The sequence below is a fragment of the Eretmochelys imbricata genome, chromosome 1 (assembly GCF_965152235.1).
Source record: "Eretmochelys imbricata isolate rEreImb1 chromosome 1, rEreImb1.hap1, whole genome shotgun sequence".
Classification (NCBI taxonomy): Eukaryota; Metazoa; Chordata; order Testudines; family Cheloniidae; genus Eretmochelys; species Eretmochelys imbricata.
Genome location: NC_135572.1, coordinates 282,894,018 through 282,915,267, shown reverse-complemented (window position 1 = coordinate 282,915,267; position 21,250 = coordinate 282,894,018). Strand labels below are relative to the sequence as shown.

Here is a 21,250-nt window from a genome sequence, read left to right as displayed (position 1 = left end):
GAGACTTAGGACGGTAGAAGGAGAGACAAAACATAATGTATTCAAAACTTTCACAGTGTGCCCTCCATTTCCTCCTGAAGTGATACAATTTAACCAATGCCATATGAGACAGCTCATGTTACCTACAATTATCATATGTGAGGGGAAACTGAGGCATATCTACATGCATGTCTGAATATCATGAGAAAGAGTGGAATTCACTCGACTGAATTCAGGCAGATTTCATTTCTCCTTCTCAAGAACTGTAGACAATGATTCTCATCAGTTCAGTCGAACAACAATTTAAGTGTTCTGTTAAAGCAACAGTTTCTCACTCTGGAACTGTTTCAGTTTACCAAACAATATCAAAGCATGACGGTTGGGGAGGAGTGGGGAATGTATGTATATACTATAGTATACAGCAAAGAGATTATCCACTCCTCCTCCCCCCCCACTCACATATATACATATATTCGGTACTGATATCATCTAATTACATTTCAATAAAAAACAGTGCATGTTTTAGTGGCTGTATCATGGATACTGGAGGCAACTGAAAGGTAAAATCACTGAGGTTATTTTGGAAAATACGTAATTATTGGTGTGGAAGAAATGCAGTCCTGAATGGGCACTTCTCTAGGAAACTCTGAGATGGAAGCAAAAGAAAATAGGTGAATTTTTCCAACCAGTGAATCAAGGGTGCTAACCTTCCCCTCCCTCTCTACCCCCCCCAAAAAAACCCCAAACAACCCTGAAAACACTTAATTGTCCTTTACTGACACTCTGAACTCACATTTTACAACATTCATTTGATGTCTGAGTGAAGGACACCTCCATGTGGAGATCTCACCCCTTCTATCCAGAAAGGGGCTCTGCTGCCTCAGTGGGACCATTATCTCTTCCTCCAGACCCAGGAGAGCTTTCTCAGTGCAGACCAGGGTCCACAATGGGGGAGGGGCAGGAGGCTGAGCAGAACAGTGGCATGGAAGGGGCTGGTGGGAAGGGAACAGCCATCATCTTCTGTTCAGACACATGGACCATAACCAGAGAAGGGTTACGCAGATGTGATTCAATTGAAGTCACAATGCCCCCAAGTTTGAGGGGAGGCCTTGCTCCCACTTCTGTGGGGGGAAGGGTAACTCCTCTATGAAATTCAGGATTCCACACTTTCCTTGTAGCACCTGCAGAGCATGGTTCCAAAACAATGTCAAAGGACACTGTCAAACAGATAATATGAAAGTAAATCTGCTTTAATGAGATGAATGCAGCGGGGTGCATTTCTCCCCTTATTTTGCATCTGTCTAATTATTTCTGCTCTCTGGGTAGAAGTCTTTACCAATTATTTGATACTTATTCTCCTCTCATTTACCTGTAGCTTCTGCTATTCTCACTCCAGGACATTTAGCAGTTTGCTTCTCTTCTCTGTAGCTACTAACCCCATCATCTTTGGTGTCATCCACAGAATTGATTGCAGCTGTATTTACAGATACAAAAGACAAAGCAGATACACAGTGTGAATAGAGGTTAGTTAGTTTGTTCTTTTATTGGACTACATCTAATAGGAAGAACCACTGTTTGATTACCTGCAGCTGCTTTTTGCCACTGTGAAAGAAGGTGGTGTGTGGGCCTGAGAGTGCTGTGCAGACGACAGTCTGAATGCTACTAAGATATGATAGGATCCCCACCCTGGCTGACATGTTTGAGGGGCTGTACATATTTTTCCTAGGTCATGAGGGTCAGAGATTTTTTTTTTTTAAAGGGACCTCCACAAACAAAGTGAACCTTACAGAAAAAGAAACAATTACCTCCTAGAAACCTTCCCAGGGCAGGTTCTTCTGCGAACGAAAGAAACACTTCCAAATAGGAAATGAAATAGGAATGAAAATAACTGATTTTGAGATTCAGCTATTAGAATGCTTACTATTCCCACTATGCAACATTTTAATGTAACAGTAGGGGAAAGCTGCAGACATAGCAAGAATCTGGAGGAAAGGAAACAAAGGACCAATGGGAAAAGAACAGGTGGCTCAATCTCACTTCGAACAAAATAAAACTACTCCAGGGTTCTGGATCAATGGTTCCTGACCCCAGTACATTTGAAAACGAGATGTCTAGAAGATACAGATGAATATGGAAGGGGGAACGTGGAAGCAAAAGAGATTTTGAACTACTTTAGTGTTCATGCCTGATTGGTTGCTAGTAGTGGGATAGAACCAGAGGCAGAACTGAGAAAGGTTACAGCATAACAGAACCCTAAATTATTCCCTGGGGATTTACAATCAAGAGAGAACCAGGATAAAAACTAGATGATCACATCCTTTAGTGGCAGTAAAACTGACAATCACTGGGGGACACCCCCCCCCCCCGCCATCACTGTACATTACAGTTGTGTAAGAATATGGGAATTATATTGTTGGAGAAACCCATGTCAGAGAGGAGACACTATCTACGATTCCCATTCACAGAACTTTCTGAAAAGAAATAGCACATCCAGGGAGTAAACTTAGCTAATGATTGGTCTTTATACAGTGTGTATTTGTGATCCTCTGTAACCATAATATGAATGAATAGCACTGACTGTAAAATAGGAAAACTTTATTTAAAAAAAAAAAACATTCTTACTTAGTAAGCCAGAATTATAGGAAAGAAAAAGCTTTCAATAATAGGCAAAAGTTTGCGTTAAAGTACCAACAATAATCCAAGAACTAACTCGGGGTGTGTTTCTTCATATTTATACATTTGTGACAACAGTGCTAAAACTTTACAGTGGTGCAAAATGGGAATTCATACAGAAGAAGTCTGACCTAAGGCTGCCTTGGGTGGCAGGATGTTTTAAATACGGTGTACTTTTTAACTACATGGAATATATTTCAACAGTATGTAAAAGTGTGTAGCACGTGGGGGGGGGGGGGGAGGGGAGTATATAATTGATCAGTGTCATTGCCTTTGCTTTTAAAGGAAATGATTTCCTCTTCAGTGCTACGCAAAAGCAATCATAGTCTGAGACGCAGTCATTCAATGAGTGTGTTGCTGGCATGTGGACTACGTGTACCAGTCCTTAAACAAATCCCCACAGATCAAAATGTGCTGCACTATAATATATGTATTCTCTGCCTTCAGGAGATGGAACATTTGTCTTTGAGAAAAGTCACATTGTAAAGAAATAATGTGCTCCAGGCTAATATGATTCTGTAGCATTTCACCTCAGTCCTGATGCTAAAATAATATTAGCCTCTCTCACCCTTCCACTGCTTCAATTATTCTTTACATTTATAGTGATGGTGCTGAGGATAAAAATTATAGGGAAAGCCTGCAAACACAAATGAGAAATACTTCACCATCCAGTTTGCATACAATATGAATTTCTATTAACTCAGATCAATATACTTCTGAGTTTTCTACAAGGCTCTTAAAGCTCGACTACCAACAGGGAGAGAGTGATTTTTCTCATACTTCCATTGCGCCCCCTAATGGAAGCAACTACACCAGCCAAAAAGAAACACTTCAGCTCCAGTTTAAAGAAAGCAGCTACACAATATATATCACTTGAACCTTGACCCGCCTACATTTGTACTTTCTGTGCGTCGGGGTTTTTTAAAATGTATTTACCGGCAGTTTTTATCCACCTACAATCTGTTCTCATGTGCTCGAGGGTGGGATTGGGGGGAAATCCCTATCAATATTGTACAACACTGGTGCAAATGTAATTTCGATATCATGGGGCTAGTTTTCATTGCCCCCTATAGCACACTTAAACTTTCCTACATTCTATATGTATACTATATAATTTAGGACAAACGAAGTAGCCTAAAGTCTAGCTATTAGTGTATCGTAAATTAAAAAAAAATCTATGGAAAATATACTTTAAAAAACAACCACCACCGCCTTCGATGGCACAAAACATCGGTTCCATATAAATCAATATACATTTCATTCCCTCGCATTGTTTGTCGGGCAGTTAGTAGAATTCGGCAACACATCTACAGAGGGAAAGTATGTACAGTGATGATGGGGTGACCTCAGTGGGATACTGGGGTAAGATGTTCGCCCTTTTAATATAGCTCCCTTTCCCAGAGCATCTTTCTTGCATCTTGTACAGTGCATCTCATTGCCAGGTGATCACTCCTTTTTAATTTACCCCCCCCCCTTTATTCCCCATAAAGAACTAAGAACTGCCCTATCTCTCGGGTTGCTGTGTGTATGACAGAGAACAGGTGAGCCGAGCACCGGCTTGCTCCGTATGTAGGAACGTTTCTGAACCGATCTCTGTGTGCGTCAAGGAGTGTGGAGCAGCGCAGCGCAATTAGTGAATCGCGTCAAGTTTCACCCAGAACTGAGTAGCTGGGGGCGGGGGCTGAGGCGGAGGAGGAGAAGGGAGGGTAATTCATTAAGAGACAATCACTCTACTTTTGTGACATCACCCCACTGCTTATATACTTAGGGAATGGTCCAGGGCTCCCCTTATGGTTCAGACACTCACAAGTCCGCTCAAGGCAGTGAGGGAAAGAAGCAGCCGTACTTTCTCTCTCTTTCTGTCTGTGTCTGTCTCTCTCATCTCTTCTTCTTAGTATTTATGGACTTTACTTTCTAGAGGGCTGAGGATAGCAAGCATGAGAATTCAACTGGTGTGCATGATCCTGCTGGCTTTCACCTCCTGGAGTCTGTGTTCAGGTAAGCTCCGCTTTGCAATTTCTCTGGGATTCCTTCCTAAACTGTGAATTGGTGTGTGTGTGTTGGGAGGTGGGGGGGTGGCTCTCTGCTCCTGTCCCCAAACTTGTCTCTGTGGTTAGTAATCAGATTGTTCCTCTTCTGATGGGCATTTAAGCCCAGGAGGAGTGGAAGTTTTTTTTTTTAAAAAAAGGTTTTACATCTGTCTAGTCATTTTCAGATGATGAGAGCTAAGATGTATACTAGCCCCTCCGATGAGATCAAAAGAAACAAAGTGAGTTAACTCTAGACTAAGGTTTATATGTGTGTACTCACACACACATTCACACACCAGCCATCCCTGATAATAAGTGCTGAGTGACAGTTTTTCTGTCATTCCCATGAGTTCCTCCCTTCACATTCACCTGCTCTTTCAGGCAGCATCAAAATTATATTTTTAAAAAACCTTATAGACTAGCCCTTGAGAAACATAACGGGATGTGATCATTCACTTTGTAACAAATAGAAAAGGAGTACTTGTGGCACCTTAGAGACTAACCAATTTATTTGAGCATAAGCTTTCGTGAGCTACAGTTCACTTCATCAGTGAACAAATGTTGCAAGTGTTTGTGATGGATGGAATGCTGTGTTATTCTCTCAAATATCCTAGGCAAGGTCTTTCCTACAGCTCATATGAAGCCTTGATAAATCTTAACCAAAATGTCTCTATGTGTACTTAAAATACATATATCATATCCATCAGTGATGCAGATTCAAAAACTGAAGCTGCAGTGTTAAAAGAATAATTACCAAATTATCTGAAGGGGAAAGAAAACTGCAGATTCACAGCAAAGCAAAACCAAATCACACCATAGGAGGATAAACTCAAGTGACTTTCTACTCCAAGTGTAATTGCTTTAAATAGCCAGAGGATAACATGATCTGTAACACTTGCTTAGTTTATAGTTTCCTTTGGAAAAACGACATAGCTAAGTTTATACACAAAAATGTAATAGCTTTTATAGCCACACAGTCACACACACATGCACATACAGCACAGTAGATTTCAAAATACAGACTTGCTAAATTACAAAATAGCTTAATACTTTATTAACATGATTTATGATACTATATTCACCGTGTCAGGGTGGGTCTAGGTGTACTCACCTGCCTGCTTCAGCATGGAGGGGGGAAATAGTTTAGATGACCTTGAGGCCCTACATTCCAATGATTCTATGAAATGCTAGTAAAGTAAAAAAAAAAAAAAATACACAGAGAAATTATAACCCTTACATTTCAACTTTCAGAATTCTATTGCACAGTGTATTCAGGAGCACCGGCCTATATCCATTAGATTATAATTTTTCACCTGTAAACTTTTATATCGGTAGCACATTAGCATTGTTCTAGATGATAAACTGTTATTCCCAAACAAGCTCTGAAAGGAATACTAACAAAAATGTTTTGAAGAGAATAACTAGTAAATTAGGTATTAGCATTTGACAGTGTGAGAAGTGTAAGCAAAACCTGACACACAATAGATCTTTAAATCTGATCCTGCTCGTGTTTAAAGAGAAAGGAATTTTGCTGTGAACTTGTTTGCAGCAGGATCAGTTCCTCTGTTTCATAGGATAGCAAAGCAGTGAGAATAATGACAATTCTTGGGTTTTATGTAGCACTTTTCAGCCATAGATCTTAAAAAGCATAACCAAAAAAAAAAAAAAAGGTGACTGTTAGCATCAGTGATGCAGGATGAGATCCTAGAAGCTGCAGCAGCACCTGACCCAATGCCCAGTGAAGTCAATGGAAAGTCGCCCATTTATTTCAATGGACATTGGATTGGGTCGCTAATGAAGAAAGCAGGACATACCAAAATTCAAATGCTATATTTTGCTTAAAAATATGAAAATGTGGACCTGGGACAGATAGATTAGCTCAATGTGGAAAGCATTGCACTGGTTTCAGCTAAGACACAGAACATATATTTTATTTCTCTTTTGAAAATATGGTTTGTCCTGAGGGGAAAATGTAGCTTGTAAAATTTAAATATATAAACAAAGTGCAGAATTTCAATCCAGTTAAGGTATGAACCAGCCAGAGGAGAATAAGGTGTGTACATTTCCCCCTTAAACAATATTGTGTGATACAAACAAACTTTGTATTCAGAGCTCTCCATAACTCTGTTATTATTGCATCCTTGCCCTGAACTCCTCCTGCACCGCTTCCCACTCCCTGTGCTGTCTGCCCATGCCTCTTTTGCCTCCTCCCATTGTCTTTTTTCACTGGCTCTTGAATCCATGCTTCTCTCCTTGCCACCCTTTTCACCTGGAATAGGCTCCCAAATAATGTACACCAAGCTCCCTTGCTCTCTTCATTCAAAACATTCCTTATCACCTGCGTATTCTGTGCAGCATTCCACTTATCTTGGCCATTCTCTATGCTCTATTTTAAGTCTGTATTTTGTAGAGTAAACTAGGGCAGAGTCCTAGTAACAGGACTTTTGGTACGTACTAAAATACTGTGTTGATGACTGGTGCAGAGAAGGGCTACTACTGTTATCAGGGAGAATGAAGAACCTATCTTTCAAGAGGAGGCTAAAAAAGTGTATCTTGTTTAGCGTAGCAAAACAAAGGCTGGGGTATGATTACTCTCTATAAATACATTGGGGTGAAAACACCAGGAAGGGAGAAGAGCTATTTAAGCTAAAGGACAATGGTGTCACAAGAATAATGGGTAAAAGAAGGTTTCTAACTAGAGGAGTAAGGTTCTGCAACAGTCTCCTAATGAGAGTAGTGCGGACAAACAGCCTAACTAGTTTTAAAATGAAGTTTGATTATTTTAGGTACGGGAATATATCCTGGGGTTGCCTGCGGTAGCCGGGGACAGGATAGGATTGGATTATCCATGAGGCCCCCTCCTAGTCTTATCTCCTATATTCCTGTGACTGCCAAGGTAGCAGTAGCAATAAAATAAATAAATAAATAAATAATCGAATGAATTTTTTAAAAAAATTCTTCTATATCACTTTTAATCAGTAGATCTCAAGCCTGGATGGAAATGGCCAACAGATTCCACTCTATAGAACACACAAATAACAACAAAAACACTGTTCATGTTAATGCAGCTGATATTTACAATATATTGTTATGTTTGTTAGGGCGCCTCGAGCCTCAGATAAGTATGTTTTTAATTATTTTTTTTTATGTCTAAGTAAATAAATTTATGGATTGGCTTTGAATTACTGTTGCTTTTAGGAAGCTACAAAACAATTAAATTAAGATTTTTTTCAACAGAGGTATTTAATGATCTCCAAACATTTACCATAATCTTGGAGTTACAATTGCTATGTTTGCAAAGTAGTAGATCTCTGTCACACAATTCAGTGCACAGCAGAATAGAATTCTTTCTGATTGTGCTTCATCCTTCTAAAATAACGTTTCCCCCTCAGATAAGTCATAAGACTTGCTCATATATTGCCCTATGTAGGGTCAACTAAATTAGTAGAAAGAAATGATTCCACTACACTAAATCTCACAGGCAGACAGACAGACAGACAGACAGACACACACACAGAGTTAAAAGTCGATAGGCTAAATTCTGATCTGTCTGAAATCACTAGTGTCAGCAGAATTTATATTGGTATGACTAAAATGAGAGTCTTGCCTAGTAAATATAACTACTATTAATGCATATTCTTTAAAAACTTTACTTAAAACTTTGTCTTTATTGTGAAGAAGTGTCCCTTTTAAGATAAAGACCTACTAAATTAGCATTTAAAAGTTTGCAAAGATGACGGACAAGGTTGTTCAGATGATAAAAAACATCATATTGACATTGGATGAGGAGATTGGGCAGCATTTTTGTTGTACTAAAATGGCTATAGATTATGAGCCTGATTCAGAGCCCACTGAAGTCAATGTGCACCTTTCCATTGAATTCAGTGACTTTGGATCAGGCCCTAGAATGATGGTGTGTGACTGTTTATAAGATGCATCATTAACCTAGCTGTACTTATACTAAAAGACCCTTGTAGTCAGTCTTTCTGGATCATATTTTAAGAGATGAAGATTCTCCATTAGCCCATTATCCATTATTTAAGTTTAAGAGCTCTTTATGGGATATACCTAAATCCTATATTCTGAAATAAAACGACTCTGATTTGTGATGAAATAGTACACATGTGGTTCTGATTTATTCCCAGATTCAGAAGAGGAAATGAAAGCGTTAGAAGCAGATTTATTGACCAATATGTATACATCAAAGGTAATTCTTTTTTTCTTTTTACCCTTTAGCTGACTTGTAGGGAGCACATGAATTCTCATTACAAGCATGGAAGTCTTTGCACAAAGTAATAACCGACAGTCTAGACATAAAAGTTCAGTGCAAGGCATTACTTTGGTGCAAAATTTTCTTCTAGTTCAAAGGAATTTTAAAGGTGTTGATGTGACACAGAAAAATTAAAATGTCTCTCACGTGTAATGCTGGTACTTTCATTAAATTATTCAGGTTGTGTTTCATGTAAATTTACCAGAGGAAAATGTGTTTCCAATAGGATTATGTCTAAATTGATCTTGAATTAATGCCTAAATGAGGTGCTATTGTACTTTTTCTACATATGTGTAAAACTGATATTTTCAGAAGACAAAAACTGTTATCCACAGATGTTGATTTTCATTTAGGAATAATATAGTAGTTTTAGTGATTGCATCGGAACATCAGAAAAATAGTCACAAAAATATCCAGTAAATAGTTTCCTTCCTGAGTGGCCAAAGAATTATCTGTAGATTTATTTTCCAAATACGCCGGGTTCAATGATATCAGTTTCACGTAGGTGAAGTATCAAAAACAGAACATACACATTTGACAGGCAGCAGCCAAAAACTTTAATGAAGTGGGAAATATATGCATGTTTCATTCTTCCCTGATAAATGATGTATTTATTTAAAATAGTATGGATTTAAAATGGGATGTTTTAGCCCTTCTCACAAGAGTGGTCAAAACATTTTGCATTTTAATGGAAAATTCCCCTGTGCGCTGGTTATTCCATATTTGCTCACCTCAGGGTTTCTCACCCCTCCCTTTCTGATACCAGCTGACATCAGGTGCCAATGGAAACAGGACACTGAGCTAGATGGATATCCAGTTTGATCCAGTATGGTAATTCCTATGTTTCTGTATTCCCAATTAGCAAGGTTACAAGGCCCAGATGTCATACAAACTGCTTCTTGACTCCAGCTGGTCAAGTGGGGAAAAATATTAGTGGGGATTCTTTTCCTGGGACCAGTTTGGGAGTGGGATTCTGTCAGAAGGATTCTTCCTCTGAATCCCAAAGGACTAATACACCCTTGGTGAAGTCCTAGCTCCAATGAAGTCAGTGGGAGTTTTGGTATTGATGTCAACAGAGCCAAGATTTCACCACTTGTCGCTCTTCCCCAGCTCTGACACACAACAAACACTAAAACAGTTGTGTAATGGCTGATTAAGAATATGCCAAATTGAATCATATCTGATTTTTGTTATGTGTAGAGTTGGGTGAGGCTACTTGCTTTTTAGGCCTCCCTCTGTCCAGAAGGCTGCATAACTCATAAACACAGTTCAAGTGACCTAATAATAACTATACCCATCTTAACAAGTGGACTTGTGATAGGAACATCCCTGACTTAACTTGTGGTGGCGTAATTGTGAATCTCAGGCTCCTTGGCATACTGTGCATGTACTCTTGACATCCAAGTACAGTATAGTGAAGCCCCACAAAAGTTACTTGTAGTTTGCATGAGATAACACCATTCCAGCAAGGGAGTCTTCACTACTCCACCAATTAGAGGGATAGTAAATTCCTTTATTATGCACTTTGTGTGAGTTTGCAGCCTTCATCAGATCAAAACCTCATTTCTAGTGACTATTTTAAGTGTGTAAAAGAATGTGAGGCACATTTTGGGATGGAAGATGTAGTAGTTGACCAGACTTTCCTGAACTGAAGCCTGTTGTCTGCCATCTCATATCTAATTTCAACAGAGAATAAGTACTGTTATTTCTCACTAATCATCTGTGATGTGGAGTTGCCAGTCTAACCAAGCAATCTCGAATCATCTTGTTAGCCGTCACATCTAGGAGAAAAAAGCTAACCTGTTTTGGAAAGTCTGGATGTACAAGTGTAGCAAAGTAGTTTATCAACCACATTAACACTGCCTGGCATTCCTGGTACATCCATAACACATTTTCAACAAGGGCATTCTGACAGTGTAGTATGTCCTAGTGCTCAAATTATTTAAACTGATTCACCTCTAAATAAACTGAATATACCTCTAATTATCTGTGATTCTAAGCCCTAGCCTTCCTGGATAGTAAGAGAATAAAGGACTTTTCTTTGATTAGGGGAATCTACAACCCATCATAGAACATGCAATAGTCTGTACTACATACTACTGACTTCACAAACTACTGCCCAGGGTCTATTCCTCCTTTTTCTAAGCAAGCAAAAGCCAGTCATCAATACCATCTGGGGGTTGGATCTCTCTTAGTCAAGCTTCAAGCCAGAGTATGGCAACTGGTAGATGGCCTCCTCCTGGTCATAAAAAAGGGAACCACATCCATACTCATAACTCCTCCTGCTGGACCTGTCTGCAACATTTGATTCTGTTGATCACCAAATACGTGTGTCACATTCATGAGGGGATACAGAAGTTCCTGGGGCAAATGGAAGTTCCCTGAAATGGTTTAGGTCTTTTCTCTACAACAGTTTCTCCATTTCCAGAGTTCTCACCTAAGGAATCCCACAAGACCCATGTTTCTCTCCAGTTTTACTCAACATTTACTCAGCCTGCTGGAGATCTAGGAAGACAACACAGCCTGAAGTGTCATCAGTATGCAGATGTAATCTTGGTCTTCATCTGCTTTACATAGAATAAACAGCACTGACTCACAGCTTTCTCAGTGCCTTGCTAAAACTGGCACCTGGATGAAGAATAATCTGGTAAAGTAGAACCCAAACAAGACTGAGGTGAAGTGGAGTCTCTTTGAAGAACATGCCTCCTCTATAATAATCCCCACTATTGAGGCACCTGCTCTCAGACTATTAAACTTGTCAGCAACCTTGGTCCTTTTCAACACCTCATTGCTATAGCATGATACATAAGCAATACCCAGCATTTGTAGTTGTAAAATCTGCTCACTACCATCTATCCCATCTGTGTCTGGCCAGAAGACATAGCTCCCTCCTACCAGACACAGCCCTGGCCACAGTTATCCATGGATTCATGACCTCCAACCCAGGTAACTGCAACTCATATTTGCAAGGACAGCAATGCACCTTGGAAAAGCTCCAGTTGGTTCAAAATTCAGCCTGTCTGCTTAGCAAAAGAGAAAGGAAGATTGTTATTTCTATTTTTAAATATCTGGGAGGCACTCAAATACTACACTGAAGCTGGCAAATGAGAACCTGAATTGATAAATATTTCCTACAGACCTGACATGTCTTGCACTGCTGATATAACAGGCATGCCCTGATATTCCATTGAATTCACAAGAATATCCATTTGCAGAATATGCTTAACTATTTCATCCTCCACTATGGAAAAAGGAGGAAAATCTAAGTGGTAAAATCATACTACCTGGAGGAAGAAAGTACTCTGTCATGAAACAAAGCTCATTGCAGAGCAGCAATCACCAAATATTAGTTGACTTGCAAGCATTGTAGTATACCTCCAGAATTCTGTAACCAGTTTTCTCACTGTTTTAGCTATCTCTGGCACAAAGTCATCTGAACTTAAATTTATTCATTATTTTGATGTTCTATTTTAAAAAAAATCTGTTTAGCTGTGGATGAGTTAGAAGATATAGGAATCAAGAGCTGAAATGAATTTTTATAAAATTTGTAACATTCAAGATTTATCCATGTTCCATCAGCTAATACTATGCACACAGTGCAATATAAGTTATTACTACATCCATAGGGCCTCCAGAGGTGGTATTTAACCAAAATCAGAGATAAACCAGTTGATGTGTAACAAATCCATTCAGTGGAACTCAGAGTCCTCTTTAGACCTCCATACTCAAAGTGGTTCCAGACACAAGAAAGGCTACCCTAGTTTCCTTTTAGGTAAACAATTCAAACGGGTTGGAAATTTTGTGATGTAACAGAGTTTTGTTGGAAAAATGCTGATTTGTTGAACCTGAAAGGTGCTGCAAAAGAAGTTTGGGTTTGACAAATTTGTAGCATCCCAGGCAGGGTTCCGATGAAACCTTCTCTGTCAGGCAAGTTTCTGTCAAAAGACAGCCACACCATGCCCAGGCTGTCAGGCTCCCTGATGTGGAGCTAGGAGTCTGAATGCCCTGGGAACACTGGTTCTAACCCAGGCTAGGCTCTAATCCAGGCTAGGCTCCCTACTCCACCGCAGGGAACCTGGCAGCCCTAAGATAGCCGTCTCTAGGCTCCTGGTTCCACTGGAGGGAACCTGGCAGCCCTAGGAGATCCATCTCTAGGCTCCTGGCTCTTCTGGAGGGAACCTGGAAAAGCTGGGGGCTCTCAAGACTTTCAGGTTCCCTGCTGCAGTGCCCAGAAGTCCTGGGACAGGCTTCCAGGGTCCACAGAAGCCCTACTATGCAGACTTTCCTGGGTCCAGGACCTCAGGGCTTCCACACTCCCAAACCAGCAGGATCCCTGTGCTATCCAACTTGTGAGTGGGCAGGCCCAGGAGTTTGGAAGCTCTGAGTTCCCTGTGGTGGGGCAGTCTGTATTGTGGGTCAGCCTCAGAACTGCAGACCCTGGGAGCCCTAGCAGTTGCTAACTAAAACAGACATTCTTGACAGTTTCATGGCTTCCACCTGAATAGCAGCTGTGAAACTAACAAGAATGTCCATTTCAATTAGCCGCTGCCAAGGCCTGGGGGAGCAAACTTCATCTCAGAAACACCATGCAAATTAAATATTAATATGATTTCTTTTTTAATTTTCTGGTTTGTGGGAAGTTTCTAAAAATCTGTTTTCATTTTGGATCCGATTTTTTTTTTAAAAAAATTATCATGAACCAGAAACTGCCAGTGTTGGCCAGCTCTATTAACAACTGGAACATAAACTTTCAGAAATACATAAAAGGAAAGAGAAAAGGCCAATTATATTTCTGAGCCCAACAACTTTCAATATTCCATTTCATAAGAAGCTTCATCAATGCAAAAATATATATCAAATTCCCTGCATGCATCAATAAATTCTTATTATAAATATAATATTATAAATATTATTTGATATAAATATATATCAAATTCTTCAGCATCAATAAATCTCCAAGTCAGATTCATACTACAAACAACCTCCATTGTTTTATCAAATTACTCCCAGACTCTTTTTTGAACTAACCTTCAGTATATTAGCTCTTTGAGACTTTGGTGCTTTGATCTCCTTCATGGCTGGTTTCCAAACCATAGCTTGAGCATTTGTAGTCACCTGTGTGACTAACAGTCTAGAACTGTGCGGAAAATATGCCACTCATTCAGGGCTGTCCCTAGCCATTTGGGTGCCCTACGCAATCCGCCCATGGGAGGGCTGGGTGGGGCCTCAGGCCTCCCCCTCCCTTTTCTCCTTTCCCCCCACCAGGGGAAGAGATTGACCACAGAGACTGAAGTGTTCTCCGACTGGTTTTTGAACGTTATAATTCTTGACGTCTGATTTGTGTCCATTTATTCATTTATTATACTAAACTTGACTCAGTTGGGAGGTGCTATTTGAATATGCCACCCATGTCTTCAAAAAATGTTCTCTAAACTGTCTAAAGCTGGGATAGAGTAACAACTTTAGACCCAAGGGATACTGCAGCTTTACACAGGAAGCCACAGAATTTTCATCCACATACTGAGAACATCATTCTTAGTGCAAAAACATTGAACATGCGGGAAAGCATACATGGAAAGCTTCATCTTTTGTGTGAAAAAAAATCAGTACTACTTTTATGCCACAAAAAATTTAAAGTAAACCAAAGAGAGTTTTGAAATTGAAATGGACACTTTATTTACTTTTTAAATCCACCTCCTGCTAATTAAGTCAGACATTCCATGAAGAGGTTAATTTTGTTATGAACCTGTCGCATCCTTCCAAATAATTCAGAACTCTAATTATATCACCTGGGTGGAAGACCAGATAAGCCCTAAGTAAACAAAATAAAACACAAAATTTCAAGCTGCTGAGCAGGATTTAGGATGTGTTTCCATTTCACCTACAAAACAAAATACACATTTCTGAACAGTGAACCCAACACTGCTGAGAAAGCAAGGCTTGTCTAACCAATACCTAAATTATGCCCGCTTAATAACACACCTGTATCTGAGGGAAGACTATGGTCCAAAGGGAATTTCTTAAAAAAATGCTGACATTGAGTCAAATTTCTATTGCTCCCTTGGCCTGTCTTTGTGCCATTTCTCTCCCTCTCGCCCCATAACAAACACACACAAACAGAAATATGGCTAACAATGAATATCACACAAATTCAACATAGCATAGTCATCTCTATTAGAAAGATGACTCAAAGAACCACAAGGTTATGGGATTCTCTAGTGGACTGAAAATTACATGGAGTACATACCCTTCCCCCACCCCAGCCATGCTATCACTAAATAAAATGAATGTCTGTATTGTTGAAACAGCTATATTATTTTGCTACATTGTATATGTTCCTGGAAACATACATTTTATCAGTGAATTAAAGTGTATTTGTTTGTAAGCCTGACATTAATTTGCAACAAGGAAGATTTAGGTTCGCAATTAGGGAAAAAAAACTAACTAAGGATAGTTAAGTACTGGAATAATTTATCAAGTAAGGTTGTGGAATCCCCTTCATTGGAGGTTTTAAAGAACAGATTAGGTAGTTATCCACCTAGAATGGTTGAGGTGTACTTAAATCTTCCTCAGAACAGGAGGGTTGGACTAGATTACCTCCTGAGGTCCCTTCCAGCCATATTTTTCTATGATTTGATGCACTACATGGATCATTTGGGAACGATGAGCTCAGTGAGCAAGAAAGTACTGCTCAGCCTATGCTTTCCCTGTGCCTGGAATTTTCATGTCCCTAGTTTCTGTTTAAAGGAAACAACTTTCTGTGCTGGAGGAAAATCAAAATTTTAAAGAAGGGGAAAATAGATGGGGAAGGCAAAGAGTGGAAAATATGATGGAGGAGGGAAGTAGTGAGTGAAGCCAAGGTGAGGTGGTACCCTCACTTGAGTTTTTCCAAACCAAAATTAAAAGCTGGTAGAAAAATTCCAAAATACACGGTGTTTTGTTGAAATTGAAACATTGCATAGGGACAGACAGCTGTTGGTAAAGTTCCAACAGAAGCCTCAGCTGGCAGGCTTGCAAGGAGCTGAGAGCCTGGAAGCCATGGAAACCCTGGCTCTAGGGCTTGAGGCTCCTCCTCAGACTGGCATTCCAAGCTCATGATCCTTGGCAGCCCACCTGGTAGGCAGATGGAGAGCTGTGAGCCTAGAAACCTCAGAGGTCCTGGCTCCCAAGCTCACCACTCCTCAGCAGCCAAGGGATCTGAGGGCTTCAGGGGCACAGCTCTGCCCCTCAGAGAGACTGCCCCCAAAAGTCAAAGCTCCATTCCTTTTCACAGAGAATTTTGAAATGTTGGGGGTTTGTTCTGAATTAGAATTAAATCAAATATCAAAATCCTTCATGAAAACAGACTTACCTTTCTCCACCCAGCTCTAGCTAATAGGGAAATAAAGGGAAGGTGTTGAATGGAAAAAAATAGTTTAAGTGAATGGAGCACCCAGGGCAGTTAAGTGCAACAGATTCTCTACTGACTGGAGATTCAGCTTGACCAGGAGGAAATCTTCCCATATCAGTACATTCTTTTAGGGCCTGATGGCTCTTACATCACTGAACTCTTGATGCAGTTCACCCACTCTTACAGCAAAATGCTCCAGTATCTATTAGTGACTCTTATTCAACAAATTGCACTGAGAAACTAAAGATAAGCATATAACACCATAGATATCTTCAGATCCACATCTCTCCCTCTCCCATGACAAGCCTCCATTCTTTCCCCCCCCCCCCCGTGTGGATTCTTCTTTCTACCCACTACAACAGACTCTACTTCCTTCTAAATTTCCTGATCTCCAACACTCTCCATAAATCCAATCATCTTGAACTCTCCTCCTTTCTGCTGGATCCCTCCATTCTGCGCCATTTACCTGCCTCCCTACTGCTACCCACCTTTGTTTGCCTGCCAATACCTTCCCCTACCACCAGCCCCTGTTGGATATCTGCTCCCACATGACTTGTCTCTCTGCTGACTTTGGATATTTATCTCTGAATATATGTACCACAGAATTTAGCATTTTCCCTCTTCATAAGGGGTCTACATGGCCATTGGTATTCATGTCTATCGTTTAATAATGGTAATAGGAGGCACGGATATGTATAGATGGCCCGATAGCATTAATCTTTTACGTCTCAGTTTTGTAATGTAATGGAGTTGTATGGGAATAGGTTCAGATTGCAGAATAAAGCGGGCAGTCATCTTTTCCAACTTTCCCTACAAATAAATTCCATACACTATAAAAATTTCAAAGTGGCCTCCCGCCTGTAGTTTGTATTTATCAACAAGAAGATATAAAAGTCAGCTCAAATCTCCTCCTTAGGCCTGGCAGGTTTTAGGATTCTGTCTAGGATTGTTCAACCCACACTCTAGTTCCTCGCTCACATGATAGCCACTCTCACCTTCCTGTATATAAAGGTCAGTTAAGTCATCTGCCTCAGTGAGTCAGCAGAACTCACTCAACCCTTTCTAAATAGGATCAACACCTGTTAGCTGCATGAGTGTCAGGTGTTTAGGCAAATAACATGTAACCTATTGCAAGAATACTTTGGATCCTCCATTTCTTCATTATTTCCCTTCATTTTTTTCATAAACTCACCCCACTACCCATAAAGAACCAGATATTGAGTAGCTCATCTTTATTTGTTTAATAATATTTTTTGTATTTTTACATCAGCTTAATCTGTAATTTCATTTTGGTACTCTGTGATCCACTATGCTTTGCAGATTGCTACTCCATGACAGCTCCTTACACAACATTGTTAAAGGGGCCACAGCAGGCAAGGCCTGAGGGTTCATGAACTGCAGGTGTCCGCTGCATCACACACCTGTGTCTGAGAGAGCACAGTCCCTGCAAGACTAGCCATGGAGCAGAGAGGTACCCCTTACTGGTCTACAGTTTGGGGAGGAGGATACTCTTGTCGACAAGGATGGATTCTGATTCACATGCTTATTAGTGAGGCTGAGCTCCCTGCACCAGGACTTCAACCAACAAGCCTGATTCTCCACTTCCTGGAACAATGTAAAATCATTTATACCTGTGCAGAGTGGTGTGAAATACTACCATTCTGAGCTAATGGCAGTTTCCTTTCACATTCATAGGGAAGATCAGACCCTGTATGTTTAATAAATGGGTTGTCCTAATTACCACACACTATAATTGTTGCCTTAATTTTGGCTAGACAAAAACAAACAAAACCCCAAAACACACTAAACAAAATATATTGTCCCCATTGAAATGCTTTACAGTATCACACAACTCTTGCTAAAGAGAAGACAGTATTTCACGTAGCATATGTTTTGTATCTTTCAGTTTAACAGAGAAAAACTTCCATACTGGAAGATGACCCTGCTAAATGTGTGCAGTCTTATAAACAACATAAACAACCAACCAGAGGAAACAGCGGAGTCTGAGGAAGATGACCTCCTTCCGAGAGGACAGTTTCCTGCTGCTCTAGATGGCTCCAGCTTGGAAGCGATGCTGACAATATACCAGCTCCAAAAAGTCTGCCACAGCAGAGCCTTTCAGCACTGGGAGGTAAGCAACACATCACTAATGCATGTCACTGGAAAGACTCTGATGCAGTATTTATATTTCAAGAGAGACTTAAAAACCTAGGTCTTGCCTGCTCTGTATGGACTCTTCAGAGCCTCAGTATATTTGGCCAAAATATCCCCTTCCTGCATTGTTGGGCACTGGTTATCCATCTCTCTGGTGCTCTCCATCTCCAAGTGGTTTCCTTTAAACAGTCTTGTACATATATCATTTCTGAAGAGCTACAGGGTGCTTTGGGCTATAACAATGTAAAACATTAACTATATCATTTCTCCACACTTTGTAGCCATTCCCCAAAAAGCTAAGTAGAGATATGAAGATGAGCTTCTTGGTAGAACAGAAAATTAAGCTCTGTTCAACAGCAGTAGAGTTAGTTTGGATTTACACTGGTGTGACAAAGCAGGAGATGGCCTTATGTGTGTGCGTAGGATCATTGGGCCCACTTTGTAGTTGCCCATTTGCACTACTTATGTCAGTACAGAGTGTATACAAAGCCACCATGGTTGCCCTGGGGAATATCATGAGGCAGAGTGTTTTCCCCAAGCATTGCTCTATGCTACTTTAGGGGATCTTTTGGTGCTTAGGGGCAGTGTGCAGAAAAGGTGGTTTCGAGCCATTTTGCTCTCTTGCTGTCTCTCCAGTATGCACACTCTCCTCAGCTGCACCAAGTTCATGCTCAGCACAGCTAAGAATTCAGCCCATTGGAACTGGTGGACCACAGCAGTGTGTTTTCAAGTCTGTGCACCAGAATCCTCTGCATGGCACTTACACAACTGTAACAGCAAGAATCTTTGGGGCTAAGAACTACCTCAGAGTCCTTTTCGTCAGTACGTTTAGCACTGCAGAGTAGATGCGGTAGAACTGGCACGCTTCACCATGATACTGAGGTGTCTCTTACCCTGGAGATGCAGGTACATGTAGCAGAAATTGAGGCTCACCAGCCTCATAGAAACCAAAGATAGAGAAATTATGGTCCTATGCAGCTTAGATGTGAGGTAAAGCAGTTCTAAGATATATCAGACAAGTTTAAGAGAGAAGGGGAGGAAAATGAGGGAAGAAGGGATTGAGGAAACTTGAGAAAGGTTCCACTGCTGACCATGGGTAATACAGTACACACCTTCTGGTGATCCTATTCATCCAAGCTCTGTTCCGAAGCCCATTGAAGTCACTTGGAGTCTTTCCATTGATTCCAATGGATTTTAGATCAGGACCCATTGTACTAAGTGATCAATAGATTTTAGTGCCCCAAACCAGGGCTTAAATTCAGCCGTAGCCATCCAGAGTGGAGCTCCAGTAGATATTTTCAATCCCAAGAGAGCCCCAGCGTGTGAAGTCCCAACCCCGACGCCTCCCACAGGAATGAAGTCCCAAGCCCCAGAGCTCTGGGAAATACTCTGTGAGAATTTAAGCCATGCCCCAAACAATTAAGTTTGGAATGCTACAAAGGTTTTAATTTAATAACCGTCTGTCAGCCAGTTGGATTGTGTTTGATCATTAAAAGGTGCAGTAATAAGAATGGATTAAATCATTTCAGATAACTAAGAAGTGACCTGACCCTTCATGAAAAACTCAAAGCACAATTGTTTTTGAACATTCTAACATTTACAATGTCCATTTTGTTGATATTTGTACATTTCTGGTTTTTAAAAAATTCTCATTTTGCCTACTAATAGAATGAAGATACTGTAATATTGCTAGGAAGGCTAAAACTAGCAAGTAGTGGAAATCTCATGAGATTTCCAGCCTAAATTTTAGACCAAAGAAGTTAATATAAGAAACTTAACTTCTGAAAGCTTCATCGACATTAAATGAAAGCTCCCCGGGTGAAATCTTAGCCCTATTCAACTCAATGTCAACAGTCCCATTTACTTCAACGGAACCAGGATTTCACCCCCAAAATTTTGAAATTTACTCATTTTCTCTGATTAGAGCTTATATAGGTATTGCTTGTAGCTCAGTGGTTTGAGCATTGGCCTGCTAAACCCAGGGTTGTAAGTTCAATCCTTGAGGGGGCCAATTAGGGATCTAGGGCAAAAATTGGGGATTGGTCCTGCTTTGAGCAGGGGGTTGGACTAGATGACCTCCTGAGGTCCCTTCCAACCTTGATATTCTATGATAATTCCTTGAAATGACTAAAGTCTAGTATCTTTTTTTTTCTTTTTCTATTGGGTACATTAAGAGAATATAGAGTTACAAAAGTAAGAGATTAATATTTTTCTTTATCTTTAAACCAAAGAAATACAGAGATTCCACAGTGTCTCTTCTCATGTCTTACAGATACTTCAGCAGGATGTTTTCAATCAAGAGGATTCAAAGCAAGATATAATGAAAAGAAAAACTCCTTATATCCTGAAACGGCAACTACATGTTAACAAAGCCAGAAGACCATACATACTCAAGAGAAGTTCATATTACTGATGCAGCAAAGACAGCAGTGTATATTTAGTTTGAGTAACTGTGCTTTATGGTTCTTATTTAAATCTAAAATCTTATTTGTGTGAAAAATATACTATGAAAAATCATCAAGATTATAACATAACTATGTCTTTTTTGCAATTGTTGTTTCTTGAATGTGATTTTTCCTACTTGATATTAATTGGACCAATATATTTACAAATAAATCTAGTTTCTAAGCATGATGTATTGTACACAACTGAGATTTCAACATATTTGCTACAATAAGTTTTTTTTCTGTGTTATAAAACACACCTTCCTACACCAAAAAGTAAATCAATAGTCTGTAAACACAGTAGGGATCA

The 21,250-nt window shown here is 40.0% G+C and overlaps 1 protein-coding gene across 1 annotated transcript; it reads left to right on the top strand.

The window, feature by feature from the left end:
• Positions 1 to 4,586: 4,586 nt before the first annotated feature.
• On the top strand, positions 4,587 to 20,909 carry NTS (neurotensin). The gene is made up of 4 exons (XM_077807703.1): positions 4,587 to 4,650; positions 8,828 to 8,889; positions 18,249 to 18,473; positions 20,769 to 20,909. The coding sequence occupies exons 1-4, from the start codon at positions 4,590 to 4,592 to the stop codon at positions 20,907 to 20,909; spliced, it is 489 nt and encodes a 162-aa protein (XP_077663829.1). The 5' UTR covers positions 4,587 to 4,589.
• Positions 20,910 to 21,250: the final 341 nt, after the last annotated feature.

Bases quoted from the DNA above. Each gene is read 5' to 3' on its own strand.
- NTS (XM_077807703.1), top strand. From the start codon at position 4,590: ATGAGAATTCAACTGGTGTGCATGATCCTGCTGGCTTTCACCTCCTGG. The intron at 4,651-8,827 runs GTAAGCTCCGCT...ATTTATTCCCAG, and splicing joins CTCCTGGAGTCTGTGTTCAG to ATTCAGAAGAGGAAATGAAA. The intron at 8,890-18,248 runs GTAATTCTTTTT...TGTATCTTTCAG, and splicing joins CCAATATGTATACATCAAAG to TTTAACAGAGAAAAACTTCC.